Source organism: Garra rufa, chromosome 12 (assembly GCF_049309525.1).
Source record: "Garra rufa chromosome 12, GarRuf1.0, whole genome shotgun sequence".
In the NCBI taxonomy this organism is placed as follows: Eukaryota; Metazoa; Chordata; class Actinopteri; order Cypriniformes; family Cyprinidae; genus Garra; species Garra rufa.
Window position 1 is genome coordinate 42,877,964 of NC_133372.1, and position 24,201 is coordinate 42,902,164.

General features: G+C 33.1%; 1 protein-coding gene across 1 annotated transcript; it reads left to right on the forward strand.

Annotated features, from left to right (window-relative positions):
- Positions 1 to 337: 337 nt before the first annotated feature.
- spdef (SAM pointed domain containing ets transcription factor) lies at positions 338 to 23,213 on the forward strand. Its single transcript, XM_073852007.1, has 6 exons — positions 338 to 566; positions 11,784 to 12,234; positions 14,475 to 14,672; positions 16,163 to 16,210; positions 16,946 to 17,080; positions 21,989 to 23,213. The coding sequence occupies exons 2-6, from the start codon at positions 11,790 to 11,792 to the stop codon at positions 22,165 to 22,167; spliced, it is 1,005 nt and encodes a 334-aa protein (XP_073708108.1). The 5' UTR covers positions 338 to 566; positions 11,784 to 11,789; the 3' UTR covers positions 22,168 to 23,213.
- The last annotated feature ends 988 nt before the right edge of the window (positions 23,214 to 24,201 follow it).

Genomic DNA, 24,201 nt, shown 5'->3' on the forward strand with positions numbered 1-24,201 from the left:
AATAAAATAAAAACTATGGACAGAAATCAAACCAAAATTCACAAAACAACTAAGCCTTCTTGCCATATTTGCCCCAGATCATATTTCCTATAACTGTTGTCATTTAAGATTAAAAACCGGATGTCAGACATTTAATCAGGCTGTTCCTCTGGTAACTGTGTCTTTCCTCCATTGAGGGTGGGGGTTTAGTGGTCCACAACAACGGCCTGGCATGTCAAACGCCTTCAGGCTGGGAATGGGGCTCTGAGACAATGTTTACACAGCTTAATAAGGCCTGTGTATAAAAGTGCAACGGGAGTCAATGAAGCAGGCATTCCTTCACTAACTCTTACTTGAAGTCTTGAGCACACCCACATCAGGTGCACTCACGCACACACACTCTTGTCACTGGCAGTATTAGTCACTGAGGTTAGTTATGTGGCATTCTGCAATTCAAGCTTGTCGCGTTCCCTGTTAAGTCTGTAGGAGGCCTAGAATTAGACCCACATTTGAGAAACAAGTAGAAAGCAAAGGAATCAAGCAGAGGCCTTCTTGATCGCACCTGCAAGTCTTCTTCACCTGGACAGGTAAGTCTGCACAGCTAACTCTTATCAACCCACTTTCAAGGGCAATAAACCTGATGTTACAGCTTAGGTATATTTTATCTGTATTTAAGGGAAAGCAAATATTTTTAAAAACAGTTTTAGAGACATTTATGACATTTAAACACTTTTGCATACTCGGCTAACAGTGAACGTTTTCAGAACGTTCTGGCAAGGTTCTCTCAATGTTATAAACAAATATTCTTCCAGTAAAGTTAATTAATTCAAAGTTACAACATTGTCAAAACATCTGAATAAAAATATTACAACTTATAAATTGTTTTCGGAATGTTTTTCTGAAAAATTGTGGATTTTTGTGATGATGGTTTAGAGAATATTTAAAAGTACCGAAATAATAAAATTAAATGTTTAAGACAATGTTAATTTAGAAAGACTTTTTAAAAGCGTTTTCACAGCTTAATAGGAACGGTAGCACAACGTTCTTAGAAAATATTTGTGTAAATTAGTTTTGGCTACACCTAAATTGTGGCTATAAATGAACGCAAAACTAAATTTTATTGCGAAATAATTCAAAATAGATGTGTTGGCGCAGATAGTGAAGGAGAAGCATCATTGCACGTAATTAACGTTAATTTTGACATATTTTCTTATTGTTTAAAGCAGAAACTCAATTAACTTGAATACAATTTTCTGTTATTTTGCTTGTGTGCTGATTTAAGATTGAGATATTTTTACACAAGACAAAAATACTTTTGCATTTTTGCACTATATGTTACCTTTTTTGTCATTTTTGAAGCTTGATGGTAAAAATGGATTTGCTTTCATAATATGGAAAACAGCTTCTCAAATACTTTACAAATTAGATAATTTTCTGTTTATTCACATCATTGCATCATCATCATTGTTCGTCTATTACTATAGTGTTATATAGAATTTGGGAAGAATCTCAAATTTGTGATGTTTTTGTCACAAAATCATTTGTATACTTCTTCTATATCTTTGTGCTACTGACCGATAATGCAGTTTTTGCACAGCAAAACACATAAATGCATTTGTTAATATGCATATTTTAAGTTCTCTTGGCAACTGAGCGATCAGCCTTATCACCAGCTCATATCATTAATAGATGCTGATATGAACTCAGATGGTTCTGAATGCACCTGTTCTCAAGCTGCCTCAGTTCACCTGTTGTTCACATGCGATGTGTCCTTATTTATGAAGATAAAGGGAACATGTCTCAAAAATGAAAAGGTGTTAAGCTCTTGGCTGGCCTTCAGAACACCACCAGCAAACCACAAATGACTGTTTTTTTCCCCTGAAGGGAAAAGTGCAAGTGACTTGTGCTCTGGCTGACGGCCAAATCCTTTAGAAGAAGAAAAGAGCTCAGCTCCCAAAGACAAATGTAAAGTTTCTATTGATTTCCACTGAGGCTAAGGACAGCATTGTGACTAAGCTAAAGTCTTACATTGTACTGACTGACTAGGAATAAACTAATCATTGAGTTTTGTTGAGTTAGCTTACAGCAAATGTCAATTTTTCCTTAAAGTAATACAACAAAAACCGCCTATTGTTCCATGTCTTCTAACTTCCATGACTTTCTTTATTCAGTTATTTTTTGAGAATTAAAACCTGCAATAAAAGAGTCCATACATGACTCAAAATTTAGTACATGAGAAGTATAAACTACTTTCACACTGTAAAAAAACATATTTTCTTATATTTCTCATGAATTTTTTTCTTGTTTTCCAATACAAATATTTAAGCATTCTTAAATCAATTAACACAAGAAAAACAATGTTATATTATATTTACTTAAAACTTTATTGAAACAATAAAATGCATCTGCCGGTGTGCGTTTTTCTATATAATGACCTATTTTGTTATTATATTATATTATTACATAGTTTTTTTATTGTATATATTTATTGATCTATTTTATATATTGTTTTTGATTGCTTTAAAGCAGAAACTCAATTAATTTGGATACATATTTCAAAAAACAAGACTTAATATCTTCTGTCATTTTTTAGTCTATCTTGTGTCTTGAATTAAGTCTATTGAGATATTTTTACACAAAAATGCTAAGGGGGAAAAAAAAACATTTTTTTACACTGTATGATACTTTTTGTATTTTTTGTCAAAGACTTGCTTTCATTATATGAAAAACAGTTTCTCAAGTACTCAAAAAAAAAAATACATAATTTTCTGTCGGTTCAAGTTTGGAACGACACTTTACCTGAGCTATTCCTTTAAAATGAGATATTTGATTCCAATCTTTTGGTCGCAGTATCAAATAATATCAAATAATGTCAAATGAGATTGACAAGTAGATAACCTAAATGAGACGTCTGAGAAAACCTGGCACAGGTACATCACACCTGCTCTGGAGGTCGAGGAAGTAGAAAAAACACGTTAGGCAAGGAGAATAAATGTGATGATGAGTAATGAAGAAATCCCCTGTACGATTTCACTTGAGCTTAAAGATCCCAGAATGAATCAGAGATACTTATCAAAGGCGGCTGTCAGCGGTTGAGTGACTTAATATGGCACTTTGCATATTACCATGCCGTGCCAGTTTTTGTTCAAACAGCTGGGTGGGTTATGTTTGTAAAGAAAAGAAATTACAGCAAAATACAGGTTTTTACAGTCTTACAAGATAGATGATGACCTTTTAATGTCACAGGGCAATGCAATAAATTTGCATTTGCTTTTAAAATCAGTGAAAGACAAGCTGTACCACCTCTGATCTTTAAAACCATAATTTCCTTACTATTGTGGGCCAATAATTCTGTTCATTTGTGTAAAGTCTGTTCATTAATGAAACACTCATGAATGACATATGAAATACGTCATATAAAAATATTAATGAACCCCCAAAAACATTTTAGACACTTAAAATGTGTAACAATTATGAATGACATTAGAAATATGTTATATAAAAATATTAATGAACCCCCAAAACACTTTAGGCGCTTTAAACACTTTAAAATGTTGAATGTCTTTGACATTAGGGCTTTTCACACTTAAATAGTTAACCCTGGGTCATTATAAACACAATCCTGGATTATCTTGTTTCACACCTCACACTGTTCATAATGTAGAAGGGGTTATCAATTAATTAATGGGTATTAATAACTTTCGTTTCACACTATACGTTCCTAAAGCCTGGGTTAACGTTTTTATTTGCATATTTACAACAGAGTCTGACTGGACTAACGCTGTTTACATAACAGATCGTATCTTCATATATTGCCGACTGGACTATCAGTTGTTTTGTTTCCTAAATTGACTTTTCGGACGATGAAGGTAAGAATAAACTCACCTTAAATCCAAATGACGCGTTTTCCATCATCGTTTGACATTTTGTTGACATTCCCCTCAAAACGACAAAACTAACGTACTGTTTTCACAACCCGCGGTGTTTCCGTAACTGTCCAAAGCACTTGAATATATAAGATACAGGATTGGCTGTCGGTTGCTAAGCATTTAGCCGTAACATTCAACGTTGCGTCGTTTCGTTTGTCACGCTAATATCGGGTTAACGTCGTGAAAATGTTGATAATTGAGCTAACCCCGCTTCTAATAGGGGTTTTAACCACTTAATCCTGGGCAGGGTTGCCAGGTTTTCACAACAAAACCAGCCCAATTGATACTCTAAACGAGCCCAGTGGCATTTTGAGGGGGTCACCCAGTAAAAATAATATATCAGTGATAAATATACGTTTTTTGGAGGGGTTCAATTATTCGTTTCAACCCGCAGACATGAAAAACCACCTGCGGCAAAAGGTAAAGTACTGGTAGCCCAATTCCGCGGGAAAACTGCAAATTTGGCAACACTGATCCTGGGTTTTCGTTGGTCTATTAACCTCGCTTTTTAACTCCGCCTAAAAAGGAGGTATAAGAATGTAATCATATCAAAATATCATGATATGATAAAATTGCAATATGAAGTCCACAATATGATATTTATTGCGATGTTTAAAAAAAATACAAATTAAGAATTTAAATAAAATAAAAATATTTTTAAGTTAAATTGTTCTATCTAACGCACTTTTGACAGTTCAAATTAAAAGGTCCAAGCCATGTGCTTAACTAAGACAACTTTAGTCATGAAAAAGTTTTTTTTTTTTTGTGATATACTGTCTCAGTCTAATTTACATTCACACTGGTGTTTTAGAAAGCAAATTAGAATATAATAATAATAACAACAACAATGACAGTAATATCTATATATTGTAAAACAATTGCACTGCAAATGAAATCTAAATATTTCATAGTTATATTTACACTACATTAGGGAAAGTACAGTAGGCTATGTCTTAATTTCCACACTTGAAAAAAAGATAGTTTGAGTTTGGACTGCGGTAACATTATCCCTTTATACTGCACTTTTAAGCTTTTATTTTGACGGAAACGACAGTAGAGGTTTTAATTTGATGGAAAACTCCAGCTTCAGTGAAAACAGGCTTACAGAAACACATCAAATCTAGTGAAATGCTGTAATCATCTGCAGCGAAAACAACACATAACTCCCCTGATAGCACACGTACATCTCAGAGACACCTGACGTCTGCATTTACATCTGCAAGACATAGTTTGCTCATCTGCAATACGTCTATTGGACGTTTACTATCAGATGTCAAATAGACATCTCTTAGATGTCTTTAAGATGTTTATGATTTAGAGTGTATGTAAAACCGACAGACATTTGTACACAGCAGATGCGTTCCAGATTAAGAGATCTTTAACAGACATCTTGCAGACGTACATGTGCTATCTGGTTGGTGGCCGTTGCACTCCCAAATGCATGCTAAACTCACAGCACATGTAATAAATTAGTTCACTGCATTTATTCACTGTGGACAGAGCTGTTTTGAGGTGTGGAAAATACCGGATCATGAGCTGACCACCTGAACGAAGTGCGTGCTTTGCTTTGAAACGCACATCAAAAACAGACATAATGAATAGATTAAGCCATTGTGCTTTCGGTTATAGTTTGTTTGACAGATACTGTGTCAAAACATAATGACCCAAAACACAACTTTAAAGACCTTTTATGTTGAAATAAGAAGTTTAAATATATTTTAAAATGGAATATGGAATACCTATTGTTTCATATCGTCATGTGATCATGTTAAAATCGAGGCCATTGCTATCACGATATCGCGATATTGATCATATCGTTACATCCCTTGTATATTTACAATATGAAAATGTCCAATGCTAGGCGTAAACACATCACATGCTGTGTTTATAAGATTTAATTTAATTTAATTTTCACTTTATATTTTAATCACTGTAATGCAATGACAAAAAAATGTATGACCTTTTTTTAATTATAATTTATTTTATTTTATGTATGCTTTTAAAACAAATGCACCATGCATTAATGAATCACTGCCATTAAAGCCTATATAGGACATTTATTGTTTTTTGTATGAGATTCTTTGTGGATGTTTTTTTTTTCCTAATAATTGTTCATTATTTTTTATTTTATTTTTTTAAATCACCTTAAATAAAAAAAAACAACAACAACAAAAAAGATTGTTAACTGGGGTTTAGAAATGTACTTTGTGTAAAATAATTTTATAGGTTAAATACCCAGCATCCATTGTTAACCCAGGGTAAGTGTGAAAAGTGAATCAAGACAGGGTTTTGAAATAATCCAGGGTTAACTATTTCAAGTATGAAAAGCCCTTAAATTACAATATATAAAATTCTAAATACTTTTTGGGGCCACTTTACAGTACATGAATATGAGCATAGCATGCGTCTTGACCTTCAAGAGTGTTTTTATTGGTTTTGTTGATGGTTTTTAAGAAACAGCCAGTCGTTGTGCGACACATCACTGGAGCTCAGTCAAATGGTGGGGGAGCCACTGCACTAATTGCTTGTAATGATTGCCAAATCTTTTATGTCCTTATGATGTGAACAAGCCGAGTATTGCGCAGCTGTTGTTAAAACCGTGCAATCGATGGAGCATTTCTTCCAGTAAGACATTTGCTGTGAGCACGGCATGTGCGCACTGATACACAACCTACTAGACTCATTTAGGCGGTGAGACTTCTTATTAATAAGTAATGTTTTGCTATTGTATACTGAGCTGTGATGGTTGCTATGCCAGGTCAGATTCCAACACCTTGTAAACATATACTGGACTGGATTTTATTTTGTAAACCACCATATTTACTAGTTTTTTTATTATCATTTTTATTATCATTTATTTTCTTTCCTGTATGCTTTTAAAATAAATGCACCATGCATAAATGAATCACTACAGTTAAAGCCTATATTGGGACAATTATAGGTTTTTGTATGATATTCTTTCTGGAGTTATTTTTTCAATAATTGTTTATTATTTTATTTTATTTTTTTAAATCACTTTAAATAATTTTTCACTGTAAATTTTAATCACTGTAATACAATGACCAAAAAATCCTTTTTATTACCTTTTAGTTTTTTATTATCTTTTTCTGTTACTATTATTTTTTATTTTCTGTATGACTTTAAAAGAAGTGCACCATGCATAACGGATTCACTAAAATGAAAGCCTATATTAGGACAACTGTATTTGTATTTTTTTTTAGATTCTTTCCGGATGTTTTGTTCCCCAATAAATTTAATTTTATTTTATGTTATTTTAATTTTTAATTTAATTTAATTTTATATCACTGCAATACAATAACAAAAAAAATGTATTACCTTTAAGTTAATTTATTTTCCTTCCTGCATGCTTTTTAAAGAAGTGCACCATGTATGAATACAGCAGGAGTATAGTGACCGCTGAGAAGGGCCAGTCTTGTGTCTTCTAGTGTGAGACACTGATAAACAGTGGTTATTTAGCACTGAATGCTGCTGACCTGGCAAATGGAGCAGCTCTTAACCCTTCTAAAATGAATTTTAGAGTCTTTAACCAAACTCATTTAAGGATCAGTCACGGGCCTAATCCCGCGCCTGGGGAGCGTGTTTGCATCTCCTCACCACTGCTTTTTCTCTGCTGGCCAGAGTCAATATGACTAAATGTGCCTGTCTAATGGGCTTATTGCAAGCTGTTGCGAGCAGGAGTGGACACTAGGTTACAGACTTGAAACTAAGCTGGCCCCAAAAGCACGCTCCAGTTTTTTTTCCTTGGAGAAGAGAGGGGAGGGGAATGTGAAAGCAGCAGGCGTTTGCAGATGAGAACAGAGATTCCAGGAAGGATAACTTCATTTCCTTTAGGGTTTACTCCAGGCCAGCTTCAAAGATACGGTCCTGGGCCTCCGTTTGCGTTTGCATACAGAGCAAGAGACAAACGGTTTGACCTTTGACCTTCTGCCATTCCATCATCGTGTCAACGTGATGCATGCAGCAGCAGTGAAGTTTTGGCACTTTTTATTACTTAGAGTCTTGATAAATGAAACTCCTCTAAATGATATATATATATTCACTTTATAAAGATTCGGTTGTTTTTTGATATTTAACCTGGTGTTAATGATGCTGATTCTTAGTTCTTTAGGTTATTTTTTATTAAAATCTAAAAGTACAAATTGTACACATGAATTGAAGATGAACTGAAAATTGCAATAAAAAAATTATAAATAATCAAATCTTTCTTTCTAGACATTTTCCAACAATTAATTTATTTTATTTTTAAACTACTTTTTAAACTTTTTATTACCTTTGATAAATATTTAACATGATGCCGATTCTTAGTTCTTTAGTTTTTTTTTCTAAAAAATGCAAATAAATAAATAATAAATTAATTAAAATATAAAAGTACAAATTGTACACATATAGCAGACAAACTACAATTTTTATTATTAAATTATTAATAATAAAATAAAATAAAATAAAGTGATAAAAAATAAAGAAAAAATTTATATAAATAAAAATAAATAATAAGTCTATATTAGGAAAATTATTTTTTTTATGATAATGAAATCTTTCTCTCTGGATGTTTATTTTAAAATAATTGTTTTAATTTATTTTAATTGTTTTATTTTATTTGAAAACTACGTTATCTTATTTTTAAACTATGTTATGTCGTTTCATAGTTCTTTAGTTTTTTTCTTCTAAAAAAAATAAAAATTAAAATATAAAAGTAAAAACTGTACACATAAATAGCAGACAAACTGACAAATTTTATATTAAATTATAAATAATAAAATAAATAAAGATTATTATTTCTTTAGGGTTTTTTCCTCAAAAATGAATATATATATATATATATATGAAGTAACTACATTTGTTCAAATAAACCTACAATAAAAAATTTTACTTAGGTGTTTATTATTCTTAGTTAATGTTAATTTCGACCTTTACTAATGCATTACTATTAAAAAGTTATTATTCTGAATGAACCTGAGCTAACAATCAACAGCTGCATCTTTTATTAACATTTAAAAAGCTGTAAATATATTGCTTATTTTTGTTTTTAGTCAATGCATTAACTAACTTTAAATAATCACAGTTATATAATTTATAATTTAATATCAATTTATTATAGAGGTGCTTTTAAAGGCCTGTGACAAGAAACAACCTCAAATTATGGCAAGCGTAATTTTTGAAAGCTTTTCAGAATGAGGTAAAAGTCAATTGAGAGATACAATAAAAGGTTTAAGCCATTATAATCCATCCTTTAAAACTTGAATGATTGTTTTCTTTTTATACCTCTTTTCCTCTGCTATTGCTGGGTGTGGAGCAATCTCACCATTTTATGAATGAAGGCAATGGTGTGTCCAAACAAACGGAGGTTGTCCGAGAACATGTGGTAGATGGCGAATGTCCTGTAGACATACGTTCTAATGGCAACAGATTACCGACAAACGCGCCTTACTCTCCATCTGTGCCGTGAACTTTAAATCAAACAATTATGGCCACATATTTACTTATGAGGAGACAAATACCCTCACAGGATCTATATATGAAACTTTTACGGTTATCAATAAAACATGAAATCCAAAGCAGAAATCAGAGACGTGCTTGCTCGAGTCAACCACAATAAAGGAGAAAATTTGTTAAAAAAAAATGAATAGTCTGTATTCTGTCATTCCAGAAGGCTTTCTGCCTTCTGCAAAACACAAAAGAAGAGCATTTGATTTTTTTTTTTTTTTCATTTTTGGGTGGACTGTCCCTTTAAGAACGGAGAAAATGTTTCTAAATGAAACTATGACATTCAAACATTTAACGTGTCCAAATTACAGTTGTACTCACTTGACCAAAACAGGCTTTGTTCGTTCCGACAGCATCCCATTGTTTTCCTGCGACGTTCTTCATGTAATGTGGAGGCCCTGACAAAACCTTCATGATTTATGATGTTCCTTGTTTCTGTCACAGGGGAAATTTTACAGCTTTTTTGCATTCCTCAAAGTAGTTTCTTAGATGCCCCTAAGACATATTTTAATATTGCACAGGCCTTATTCAAAGAGCAACTTATATTTTTAGGAAAAGTTCAGTGTCAGCATCTACAACACATTTGCATGATGGTGGAAACCGTTGCATGGGAAAGGACCACTATTGTAATCAGAAATTGTAAAAATACAGTTTACATCCGTGTTATTTTTGTAGTATTTATATACTATTGAAGCATTTATTAATTATTTGATTTAGCTCTAAATGATTTATTTTTATTCTTTAGTTTTAATTTTATGTGCATTTTGCCATTGTTAATTATAATTCATTTTTAATTTATTATATTTAGATTTATTTTTAGTTTTTTTTTCTATTTTAGTTTTAGTAATTTAATATATTTAAAAATATATATTTATAAACACACAAAAAAATGTATTTATTTATTTAAGTTAGGTGCCAAGACACTATTTGAAAATTGTTACATTTTTTTAATATTAGTTTTATTTACTTTTTTTTTCAAATGCTAAAACACTTCTATTCGATTTTGTTTTTAATATTTCTAACTAATTATTTAAGTTTCTATTTTAGTTTGAGTAATTTTATATTATTAAATAAATATTTAATATTTATAAGCAAACTAAATAAATAAATAATTATTTCATTAATTTAAGTTACTTGCCCAGGCAATATTTATAATTTGTTGCTTTTTTGTTTATTGTTTATATTTGTTTTACTTCCATTTATTTCAGTTTTTTTCAGTTACTAAAAATACTTTTATTAGATTTTCAAGTTTATTTCCAAGTTTTTTCTATTATTTTTTATTATTCATATTTAGTTTTATTTTCATTTTATTTCTGGGTATTTTCTTTTTTAATTACTAAAAACACTTTTATTAGATTTAGTTTTTAATATTTTACTTTAATTTTTAATATTTGTAATTAATTAATTTTCAGTTTTAGTCATTTTATATAACAAAATACATTTAATAAATAAACAAATAAATCAATAATTATTAATTATTTAAATATTAAAATATTATTTTATATGTTTTTCATCTGTTATTTATATTTTATTCCAATTACAGCTTTATTTCAATTACTGAAAACAATTTTTAGTTTTAGTTAACAATATCATTCTTGCCATCACTATTTTGACAGCCACATGTGTTGACATGACACATAATAGTGTCCTAAAAGCTTGTCATTCATGTTCTTTTCCTTGTTTTTCACATTTCACTTGAAGGCATATTTCATCTTTGTGATGGCTGTTTCAAGACAAACTGTTTGAGGAAACTCTTGATTTTTAACTGGCAGTTAATCAAGAAAGCTATTAGTGCTTCCGAAGCATAATGATCTTCCAGTGAACTTGTAACCTGAGCTGCGCTTTTCCTTTGAGCTATCTTCCCACCTTTGTATCTTTACCTCCTGGCCACTGGAGATGGATATCAGCTCCAGCCCCGTCTCTCCTGTCATCCTTCATCTGAAGCATCTTTTCCTCTTAGCGATTTGATTAAAAACTCATGCTGACACAGGAGACAGGAGACGGGCGACGGCACCTTGAAAGCAGTCCTCCAAACCGCTGCTTTTGCTCCAGTGTCAGCCGTCATTCTGTACAAGTGACCCATGAGTAAGTGACTCAGTCAAATCCAGTTTGCTTCCCCCATGCTGCACTGACTTTCTGTGTTCATTCCCATCCCTGAAAGCCTTAAAAACAGAAACAGCATCACTTAGGCTCAGTGTTTTCTTTGAGTAGGATGAGCTGGTTGGGTATGGATCACCAAAACGTTCAAGATCCAGCAGTTTGCTGAACATTCTGGTGTACGGCAGCTCTTTTTCACACCGTATATAGTCATAAAGCTGAATAATATCGAGGTGTCTGGATAATAAAGTCTGTTTTCTTTCATTTCTGCAGGAGACAATGGCCAGTCCTGTCCGAATCCAGCCAGAGAGCGCTGTTCTTCAGCCGCCGCACTCCACAGGCTTCACTGAGAGCTCCCTGGCTCTTCTTAAGCGAGAAGATGGCTTGGAAATGGTGGAGCACAAACCTCGTCTTGACGGCTCGGATCGAGGACATCCGGGAGTCTATCTGTCCTGCTTTGACATGCTGTTCACCGAGGACGCCGCCTGGCTGGTGAGGGTGTCGGATTCGTCCCCACCCGTGGGTGTCGGGCCTAGACTGGAGCCGTGTCAGGAGCCGGAGCAGTGTCCGGTGATCGACAGCCCTGGGCTGGGAGCCTCGCCGCTGTCTCCGACTCTGGAGGAACAGGTGGAGGAGAGATCTCTAGAACAGGTGCAAAGCCTGGTGGTCGGAGAAGTTCTGAAGGACATTGAGACCGCTTGTAAACTTCTCAACATCACACCAGGTGAGAGAATATTGATTTTCTGCTGGTGCATAATTATTTCAATTAAAATTTAAAAAATATAATTGTATATTAATTAAATATTATTTATTTTCTTTTCATTTTATATGTGTTTGTGTGTCTGTATATTATTATTTAATATTAATATAACACTCTATTTAAATTTTTTTTTTGATGCAAAAATGTCTTGCTTTTAAAACTTTCATTCCAAATATTTAATGTGTTAAATATATTCTAATAATAAATAATATATGTTTTAAGGAAAATATTATAAAACAGTATTTTTATTAATTAAAATTAATTACATTTTATTTTGATTTTATATGTGTGTGTCTTTTGAATGAAAATATTACTATTATTTAAATATTAAAAAGTAAAATATTTATTTCAATAAATATTTTTTGGAATTAAAAAAATTGCATTTAATTAACTATTATTTAAATTATTCAAATAAATTATTTGAAATAATTTTTTAAAGAAAATATGAACATTGTGTGTTTATATATATATATATATATTCTAAAAAACACATTCTAAAAAACAACATTATTTAAATATTATTTAAATTAATAAACATCATGAGATGTATAAATATTTATATATTTAGGAAATATTGATGTAATTTAAAATATTATTTTTATTTATTATATTTATATTATTTTTATTATGCATTTAAAAATATAATTTTATTTAAATAGATGTTTAATTAATTCAACGTAAAGAAATATATAATATAATGAAATGTTAATCTTAAATATTCCTCAGCTTCAAAGACATTTAGGCAAAAGAAACATTGGGACAGTCCCACATTTACACTGGTATAAATCATTAGATTCAGATTACCTTTAGAAACAGCTGTGAACACGGAATTCAGATTCAGATTAAATTAATTTTAAAATTCAGATTGATTCTATGCATGTTGCAATAAAGCTGTGCTATGATTTTATTCTGCTTTCTATTTGAATATATTTTAAAATGTAATTTATTCCTTTAATGAAAGTAACATTTTCAGCATCATTACTCCAGTCTACTGCCACCTGATCCTTCAGAAATCATTCTAATATGCTGATTTGCTGTTCAAGAAACATTCTATTATTATTATCAATATTTAAAACAGTTAGGTAAATTTTTCAGGATTTTTTGATAAATAGAAAGATCCAAAGATCAGCATTTATCTGAAATAAAATGTTTTTTTTTTCACTTTTATTTTGCAAAGATGCTTTAAATTGATCAAAAATGATAATAAAGACATGTATAACGTTACAAAAGATTTCTATTTCAGATAAATGCTACTCAGCTGTTTTCAATATAATAATCATAAATGTTTTTTGAGCCTCAAATCAGAATATTAGAATGATTGCTGAAGGATCATGTGACTGCAGTAATGCTAAAAATGCAGGTTTGAAATCACAGCAATAAATTACATTTTAAAATATATTAAAACAGAAATTAGTCATTTTAATTAGTATAAACATGTCAGAATTGTACTGTTTTTGCCATACTTTGGATCAAATAAATGCAGACTTGGTGAGCAGAAGAGACTTCTTCAACATGAAATGCCGTAACACAGTCATAAGTCTCGTTCACAGCCGCAGCAGTAAAACACAACGTGCTGATATGATCATGACACATATTCAAATGAACAACTCACCATTCATCACTCCTGCTCAGTTTGAGTGACAGACAGATCTGAGTTATGATTGAGCCGTGCAAACAGTCATAATGAAACTGTTAGGAAAGGCCTTTGACTCCACCAGCCCTGAAGGCAGCTGAAAGCATATAGACCAGGATCTGCCTAATCCTCGGGAGTTTCACTAATGTGCCCAGAGCTTTGTTGCTCTAGCTTTCCTTAAAGACATTCAAACCCCTCCCGTTTAACGATGATGAGCAAGCAAACATTCAAATACGTCTTGCAGATATTGTTTCGAAATATCTGTGGATCTTAATATAGCTCATAATTGTCAGTGGTATGTCATACTGCAACTGACTTATTGATTTGTCTGCATTTTACAAGCACGTTAATGCAATTTGTGGTATCATGCTAAACTTTGCGTCTTTATAAAGTCACACCACCTTACGTAAACACCCATCCCCACTGTTTGCTGTTCTGAATGGCACTCTCCTTCACTAAGACGTTTCAAAACAATTGGAGTCTGTCCAAACAGCTCTGAATCCCAACAGTGTTCTTTGTCAGAGATGGCTGGGCGATCGCTTATTTGCTCTGCTCTGATCTGATCTTTCAGACCCGATGGAGTGGAATTGTGGGAACGTTCAGAAGTGGCTGCTGTGGACAGAGCATCTCTACAGGCTCCCGCAGGTGGGAAAGGCCTTCCAGGACCTGGATGGCAAAGATTTATGCTCCATGAGCGAGGAAGACTTCCGACAGCGTTCGCCACAGTGCAGCGAAACATTACACGCACATCTGGATATATGGAAATCAGGTGAAATACATATAGTCTGATTAGTGTGCGTGTACTAACTTAAATAAATACGCACTACATGCAAAGAACTGTTTGAATTTAGGGTTGTGCAAAATTCTGAATATAAGAATTCAGTCCCTTACAATTAATCAGTATGAATTTGAATTGAATTAGCCTTAAATTTGATTGCCAGAAAATAAACTAAATCGCAATTTAAATAAATAATATTTCTTTCTTTTTCTGTCTTTCGTTCTTTAAATTTAAATTAGGCTGAAATAAAATATTACGTAAAAAATACTTTAAATAAAATTATTATATAATATATTATTCTGTAAAAACACTACATTTAAAAACTCAAACTTATTAAAACTTATTAAATTTTATAAAATTGTAATGAAAATTATAACTTTTACCTTGGAAAATAACTGAGATAGGTTAAAATAAGTTGGAGTACTAAAATGACTAAAAACTCAAATTTAAATAAAATAAATTAAGCTAAATACAAAATGCAGAAGCCTGTTTATGCCACTGAATAAAAAATAAAAAATGTAATTGCGACTTTTTATCTCGCAATTCTGACATTTTTCTCAGAACTGTGAGATATAAATGCACGTTTGCGAGTTATAAATTCAGAATTTCTAAATATAAAAAAAGAAATGTGGGATATAATTGCAAGAAATCTGAATTGCGCGATATAAACTCACAATTCTGACTTTTTTCTTGCAATTCCGAGTTTACATCATTCAGTTGTGACTCTTTTCTCAGAATTTATATTTATATAGTTTATATCTTGCAATTCTGACTTTATAACTCACAATTGTGAGTTTATATCTTACAATTCTGAGAAAAAAGTCAGATTTGCGAGTTTGTATTATGCAATTTTGAGAAAAAAGTCAGAATTGTGAGGTAAGTCGCAATAACCTTTTTTTAAATTTTTTATTCAGTGGTGGAAATGGGCTTCTATACAAAAGCACAATAAAATCACTAACATTTAAACTAAAATTTCAAATAAATAAAATCAAATTCAAAATAAATACTAAAAAGTACATACATAATATATAACATTTTACAGTGACATTCTACTTCTTTATATTAAAATTTATGGTAACACTTACAATAAGATTCATTAGTTAGCGAAATAAGAATGAACAATATTTCTACAGCATTTATTAATCTTTGTTAATGTCAATGAATTTTAGCATTTACTAACACATTATTAAAACCACAAGTTGTGTTTTTTTAACATTAGTTCAAGCACTGTGAACTAACATAAACAAACAATAAACGATTTTTATTACCTAACATTAACAAATAGTGTAATAACTGTATTGGTCATTGTTTGTTCATGTTAGTCAAAACATTAATTAATGTTAACAAATGACACCTTGTTGTAAAGTTTTATCAAAATTTACATTGCAATTTACAACTTTGCATCCTGAAACTGTCACACAACCCTGAATGTTTGTATGTATGCGTATTCATACTATATTTCTAACTTTTTGTGTATTTAGCTGCCTGGATGAAGGAAAGATGTTCAGGTGGAGAGACCAGGATGAGAGGTACGTCACAGAAACATCACAGTGAATTACGCAGATGATACCAATACACAGAAAAATATCACTGTGTTACTTTACAAACACACCACAGACAGACCATAGTACAAGTGAAAGCAAAGGATTGTCATTGTCATGTAATGATTAACCTGTTCAGATCAGATTGATTAATGCCAATAAACAAAAGAGGTTATCGTGAAACATTTTCCATACAAAAATTTCATTGAATGTCATTATACTGATGCTTACAATATTCATATGTCACGTTATTTCCATGGAAGTGTTATTATTGTTAACTAAAACTAAAACTACTACAAATTGCTTTCGTTACTTGAAATAAAGCTGAAATGATAACTGGAAATATAAAAATAAAGCTAGTTCAAAATGAATAAACAGTGTTCCATGATAAATGCACATGTTGATTTATATTTTCTAAAAAAAAAATTAGTTTCACTCCATCTGTTCCGCAAATAAACTATGCATCACAAAATGAAACAAAACAAAACACTCCCATTGTAATCATTGAAGGCATGTGAAATGATTGACAAATCATGCTTGTGTCACGCACTTGCAGTCCAGACTGTCTTATTGATTTCTGAGTACTTTCACATGCTTGCAGTCTAGATATAAATGTATTTTTATAAAGAGGATAGCTCTGGCTAAATTTAAGTTAAGTTTTTCAGTATAGCTTATTACTTTAAATATAACTATAATGCTGTATGTGTGTGTGTTGTTTCACAGAAGGCGAAGAGCTGTGGTCTGAAGCGGATTCGTCTTGTTCTGGTCAGCCGATCCACCTGTGGCAGTTCCTCAGAGAACTTCTCCTCAAACCTCACAGTTACGGACGCTGCATCCGCTGGCTGAATAAAGAGAAAGGTGAGGACATGACAGCTGTCCTGCACAATAATGGGCAAAATGAATGCTGATGGGACTGTAAAAATAAGTCTATACCTTTTGAATGATTTTCATGAATGCTTTAAACCATGGTACCAAAAAAACTCTTTGGCTCTGGTTCCACGAAGAACCATTAACATCCATGAAACCTTTCCATTTCCCAAAAGGTCTTTTAGATGCTTAAAATGTTCTTCGATTGAAGAGAAATGGCTCTTTTAAAGGTCAACTCAAGTGTTTTGAAACATTCTGTGTTATTCTGTGCTGACATGATTTCAACTAAAATAGCAGGGCGGGGCAGTTCAAGCGACCCCGCCCCTTTAAAAAATAGCCAATAGAGACAGAGCACATTTAGGTCACGCCCACACATGCGGTGGGGCATCCAACGCTTGTCATTTCTGACTTAAAGTCCCCCTGAAATCAAAATTAAAGTTTTTTGGCTTTTAGTATGAATCCTTAAGATTATCTATGAGCTAGTGTGCTTCAAAACAAAGACAAAATTCGCGTTTACAAGATATGGGCATTCAAAACTTACAGTCTCGTCACTTCCGCCAATATGAATCAACGATTTTGATGATATCACCGTGCACTTCAGTTTCTCATCAAACGTTCTGTCCAATCAAATGCTCTCTAGAATCCGTATTGTCCCGCCCCCTACACAGAGACGCAATACACGGAGCAGATCATATGCGCTCATATGTGCGATCGGCATGTATTAAACTACACAGCCTCAGCATGATTATGATCACTATTTTATTTTAGCAGGAGTTTCATATTGAATCTGTGGGGTAATTTATTAGTCTGTGGCTGTCATAAGCTTACAAATGCGGCTTTATCGAGCTTAACGGCTGGCCCGAGCAGATATAAATGGAACGCTATTGGCTCTTCAAAATAAGTGGGCGGGGCTGGGCGATATGTTTTTGTTTCAGTTAAAAGTAAACATTCATTATTTAACCATGTCAAAGGATTATTTCACCACCCTGAAAAGAAGCTGCATTTTATTGGTCTATGTCAGTGCACCTTTTTCTTACCTTCCTTTTGTTGGAGAAATGATCCAGCTGAATAGCCCAACGTGAAATACCCTGACATCTATAACTATTTGTGTCCTTAAACACTCGTTTTATGGGTCGACAGCTTACAAAAACGTAGTTTTTTAGCTTGTTTACTGTACACCTTGTCTCACAGCAGCTTCTAGAGATCGTTCTGTTTTTGTTATAAGTCAGAAATGACAAGAAGTCTGCTTCCCGCAATACAAAGTCAATGGAGAGGTGTGGGCGTGGCCTAAATCACGCACGCGATCCGATAGACTTTGCGCGCTGCGCGGTTCGCATCACACGGCGCAAAACCAGACTTCATTCACCCCAATGGTAAGCGTATTTACACTTTCTGAATCGTTCCCCATTCTCTATATAGTGCCATTCACCATACAGAACACACAAATTCTGTAAACGAGTAACCGATTTCAGCAGGGTTGCCAGGTTTTCACAACAAAACCCGCCCTATTGCTATTCAAAACTAGTCCAAAAGTAGCCCGATCGCGTTTCGAGGGGGGTCCCCGTTAAAAAAAATTGCGTTTCAGGGGGTAAAATTCACGTTTTGTGGTGGGGTTCCTCTGGTAAAATTTGCTTTCCAGGGGCTAAATATTACCTTATTGGGGTCGTTTCAATCTGCGGCAAGAGTATAAAGGCAGCTCAAAAAATGCGAATTTTGTCATTGTTTTAGAGCACAGTGGATTATACATAACCGTAAGTCTAACATATTCATACTAAAATGCAAAAACTTTAAGAACTGTTTGTTCTTAAGCAGGTTTTTTAAGGGACAGTAATAGTGTTTTCACAACCTGTTATCAATCTGAACTGAATGTAAACAATGCCACTGAACCAAACGAAACTCAAATATTTTGCTGATTATTACTGCTGAAAATGGTCAATTATTGTCATGTTAGGGGCTGTACTAATCGGTCAGACCGGGAAAAACCTTTGGAGTACTATAGACTGCCAAAAGTTATAAGAGTGCAAAAAACTGTCTGAGGAACAAAAGGCGTTTGTGGTTGGTCAAACTGAATCAGGATTCAAATCTTGACAACATTTGTGTTTGTTTTTAATCAATTGTGGTCAGCTAGGTGAAACTGTAGGCCAATATCTTAATTAATACTGCTAGTACATACACTATATTGCCAAAAGAATTGGGACACCCCCTTCTAATGAAAAGGTTTGACTGCTTTAGTAACTTCCATGAGTACTACAAATCCTAATGTTTAATTATGTAATGATATTCAAGGGAATTGTGTGCTTCTAATTTTATAGCAACAGTTTGGACAGGACACCCTTTCTATTCTAATATGACAATGCCTTTGTGTATAAGACAAGGTTCATAGAAAAATGATTGATTCAGTCAGCGTGGAAGAACTTGACTGGTCTGCATAAAGCCAAGTCCTAATCCCAGCTGAACACCTCTGCTGTGACTTTAAATGCAGACCTTTAGCCAAAATCTCATCGCCAAACACCAATGACTTGTACACAGGGTTCGAAATTAACTTTTTTGATCACCAGCCAAAGTGGCTGGTAACTTTCTGAAGTTACCAGCCAATCAGAATTTCCATTAGACAAATTTTTACGTGGTGAAAATTAAGGATGCAACGGTTCAACCTACTCACGGTTCGGTTTGTATCACGGTTTTAGAGTCACGGTTTCGGTACGTTTCAGTACATGTGCTATGTTTAGGGAAAAAAAATTTAAAGTAAAGAAATACGAATAATCTATCTAACTAGAAGCAACAGCACAAATAAATACAATAGAGTAAAGATGCAATAAAATAAACTGATTTTTCGGGGTTTTTTTTAAGTAGGTCTAACATTAGTTTTTAGGTACAGAAAATATGCCGGGGCCCACCTCCTTCTCAGGTCAATTATACAAAGGCCCCCCTATGCCTGACATTTCCTCTAAAGGTGTTTATTTTTAAAAGTTTTTTATTAACCAAAACATTTGTTTTGCCTTTTTATTCTTCTAATGCATGTTATAAAAAACCTCAAACAAACAAACAAACTTTAAATTAAAAATTTTGAATTTAAAAGAAAACCCTCTGCTCAGTTCTAACTTTTTAACATATATACAGATTTAAATCTCCTGAATTCTTTAATTCAGAGATTCTTTACAACTTCAGAGTATTTTTTAAGCATTTAAGCATTCATTATAAAACACTCACAGGACAATAATTTTGACAACTACGAAAATACTTTAAAATTTCACACAAAAGTACTATGGATCAGAGCCCCTAAAGCATGAATAGTTTGTGAATCAATAGCGGATTTATGCGTGCCTAGACTCCGATATACAAGAGAGTCATACATTACACGCGAGTTCGTTAGTAGCCTACAATTACTCTGATCGTACCTTTACATTAGCACGATCGAGGGTTTGTTTCATGCAGCCAAGAGATGAAGTAGAGACCTGTTTTCCCGCGGGGGTATAGGTTACTTTTATGCAGGTTTTTGCGGGCGGGAGTGGGGCAAAACATAAATGTCGCGGGCGGGAGCAGGACGAAATAACATTTCTGCAGGAGTAATATTTGCGCGCGTTCTGAGGCGCGAGTTTGCGCGCTTCGGATGAGCGCACACACAGATCTTCTCACTTCTCACTGCGCGCGCGGGTTTGCGTCTTATGGCTCTTAAATGTTGAAACTGGCAAAGCTTAAATGAGTTTAGTTTAAATCCAGATAGCAATGTGTGCAGTTCAGGTATCACCTGCACACAAACGCTATCAGCACCCGGGAGACGACGGAATAATGACTGCTCATATTCCAGCATGCGGCACTCGCACTGAACAATAATGGTTTGTCCAGGGGACAAACGACCCAGAGCGTCTCTGACATGATTTGCATGATTGGCTCAAGCATCACCGGCCAAACTGGCTGGTAAGTTTTCATCAATACCCGCCAAAATGATTTTTAACCCGCATTTGGCGGGTTGGCGGGTGTTAATTTCGAACCCTGCTTGTACATACACTATGGACAAAATTACTGGGACACTCCCTTCTTTAAAAAAGACACTTCTAAAACTGTGGCACCAAAGATGAAAGCATAATTCATGAATATATAAATTGTATTTCCATCTCTGTTGCTCCAGTTTTGGAAGTGTCTAAAATCACTTAACCCATGTACAAGTCATTGGTGTTTGGTAATGAGTTTTTGGCTCAAGTTCTGCATTTAAAGTCACACACACAGGTGTTCAGCTGGGAATAGGACTTGGCTTTCTGCAGACCACTGACTGAATCAGTCATTTCTATTTGAACCTTGCTTTATACACAGAGGCACTGTCATGTTAAAATAGAAAAGGTTTGTGTTCAAACAGTTGCTATAAAGATTTAGAAGCACACAATTGCCTAGAATATCATTATATGCCTAAACATTAAGAATTGCACTCATAGAAATTACTAAAGTAGTTTAGCCATTTTTCATTAGAAGGGGGTTTCCTAATATGTTTAGCAATGTAGTGTATCTTGTACACCTAATAAATTTAGTTTGTCAAAATATTGCGCCCTTTCCTGCTTCCAAAGTCCTTCTCTATATGATTTAGCAGCTTCCACAAGCTTTTTCTGTGGTTTAGACAACATAAATTAGCAGAACAACATATTCAGTAGTACATTAACCATGCAATCCATGCTGTTGTTTACATTTGATTATGGTCAATATGGCCGCACATCTTGGACACAAATGCAAACCCTCTAGTTTTTCTATGAAATTTCTGCAAAAAAATCAATCTTGTGATCTTTGTTAAAGAACGTATAAAGGGAAAAGGTTCTTGAGATTATTAAAATATTGTTCTGTACATGTTGTGTTAGTAAAGTTTCTTAGCTAATGCCATAATGGATGTGTTTTGGATGTGTGTCTTCACAGGGATCTTCAAGATCGAAGATTCAGCTCACGTGGCTCGTCTCTGGGGTTTGAGGAAGAACCGACCGGCTATGAACTATGACAAACTCAGCCGCTCTATTCGGCAGTACTATAAAAAGGGCATCATCCGCAAGCCAGATGTCTCGCAAAGACTCGTCTATCAGTTCGTCCATCCGGTATAAGAGAGATAGCGAACTCAGCCACTGAGACCAGAACTCTATGAACTGACAAGCCCTCCTACACATTTCCTGGGACTATTTCTGGGTTTTGCATGACAGTGAAACCAAGAAAAAATATCAGAAAGTTCCAAGATTTCAGTCATTTTCTATGTATAAAATATATGACGTCCAATGTGTACTTGCACTCTTTTAAAAACTCTCGTGTGTCTGTTTATGCGTAGTATCAGCTTTGCACTGCTACTTTCTGTTACTTTAAGAAAATCCTGTCAAATAAATTATGATGTTTAACAGAAGCACTATGATTGAAATGAGCGAGACTTAGTAGATATTCTTCGAAGTTTGTTACAGGTTATTCGCAAGGTCTGCCTGTCATCTAATACTCAGCGTGTGAATCCTGCCAGCGTGTCTCTGAGCAAACCTTGGTTTCCCTGCCCATGATTTGCAGTGGAAAGACTCGAGTTTGTGTTAATCTCTGGCTGCCACCAAGCAAACATCCCCTTTTTTCTGGTTTGTGATTAATTGCACTGCAAACCTTTGAAGTCTGCCCATGTGAACTTTCTCTACGTTCTTCTGTAATCGCACCTCCCTGCTCACGTCAGGTTTCATTCTGATGCAAACGAGGGCTTACCGGCGGCCCGTGGATTTTCATACACTGCGTTTGTCACTCGTAACGGTTGATTGACAGGTTTAAGTCAGGAAGTCCGAGTTTAGGAGAGAAAAGCATATTGGGTTTTATTGTGGCTCTTGTATTTTGTAAATCTCTATTGTGAAGTCTAATCTAGAAGGTTCACATTACAGGCATTACGAAATATTATCCATACTTATACAGTAGTCAACATTTGGAATGGATCAAAAAAGTTCATCAAAGTTGTCCTAAGACCTAAGAGTATTGTTTTGGTTTTAGGACAACTTTGATGAAAGGTTTTGATCTACTTCAAATTTTGACTACTGTACAGTTATATCAAAGCCGAGAGGTAATTTTTCATGTACATTCAGTTGTTGTTCCTCATGCATTTTGCCTCAGTTTCTTTATTAAATATTCTTTTTCATTTTGTTGTGTCCTGGATATTTCACTTTATCCTTTACAGTAATCTTTTTAATACTATAGAATTAATAACAACTGATTTTTTGGATATGGTACTATAGTATAGTAGTTTTATATCAAAGTAAATTCAATCTTTTACTGTACTATAGTATGTTTGTTGTAAAAACTGAAAACATATGGGAGAACCTCATAAAATAATGTTTATTTTGCAATATGTTACTTTCATGACTTTTAATATTCTATCCAAATTCTCAATACTATAATGCATCCATTTTACTTTTTTGTTTACGTTTTGAGTTTTTTAATAAAATTAAGAGGATTTTTATATTAAATATATATATATATATATATATATATATATATATATATATATATATATATATATAGTATTATAAATAGTATCATATAAATATTAAGTAACATTATATATATATATATATATATATATATATATATATAATTAATTTCATTAATTAATTTATTATTTATTTACATTTGAGTCTAAGTTTGAGATTTTTCTGCTGAGATGTAAATGAAATGTATACAATTTTAAGATTTAATATTATACATATATATAATTTCATCATTTAAATTTTTTATTCCAGTAGTACTTAATGAATAAATAATTCATTATAATATTTTTAGGAAGAATAATAGTCATTAAAAAACATCTAAAAGCTTAATTTTATTTAAAAAAATGTGATCCTCGACCACAAAACCAGTTATAAGGGTACATTTTTTTAAATTGATATTTATACATCATCTAAAAAGCTGACTAATAAGCATTCCACTGATGTATGGTTCATACATCGTTTGAAAATCAGGAATCTGAGGTGCAGAAAATCCAAATATTGAGAAAATCACCTTTAAAGTTGTTCAAATGAAGTTCTTAGCAATGCATATTACTAATCAAAAATTAAGTTTTGATATATTTATGGTAGGAAATTTAAAAATCTATTCATGGAACATGATCTTTACATAATATCCAAATA

What these genes read in the sequence shown, in the direction of transcription:
- spdef (XM_073852007.1), top strand. Translation starts at nt 11,790, where the DNA reads ATGGCCAGTCCTGTCCGAATCCAGCCAGAGAGCGCTGTTCTTCAGCCG. An exon ending in TCTGGATATATGGAAATCAG is followed by an intron (nt 14,673 to 16,162) that starts GTGAAATACATA and finishes TTGTGTATTTAG; the next exon opens with CTGCCTGGATGAAGGAAAGA. An exon ending in CTGGCTGAATAAAGAGAAAG is followed by an intron (nt 17,081 to 21,988) that starts GTGAGGACATGA and finishes GTGTCTTCACAG; the next exon opens with GGATCTTCAAGATCGAAGAT.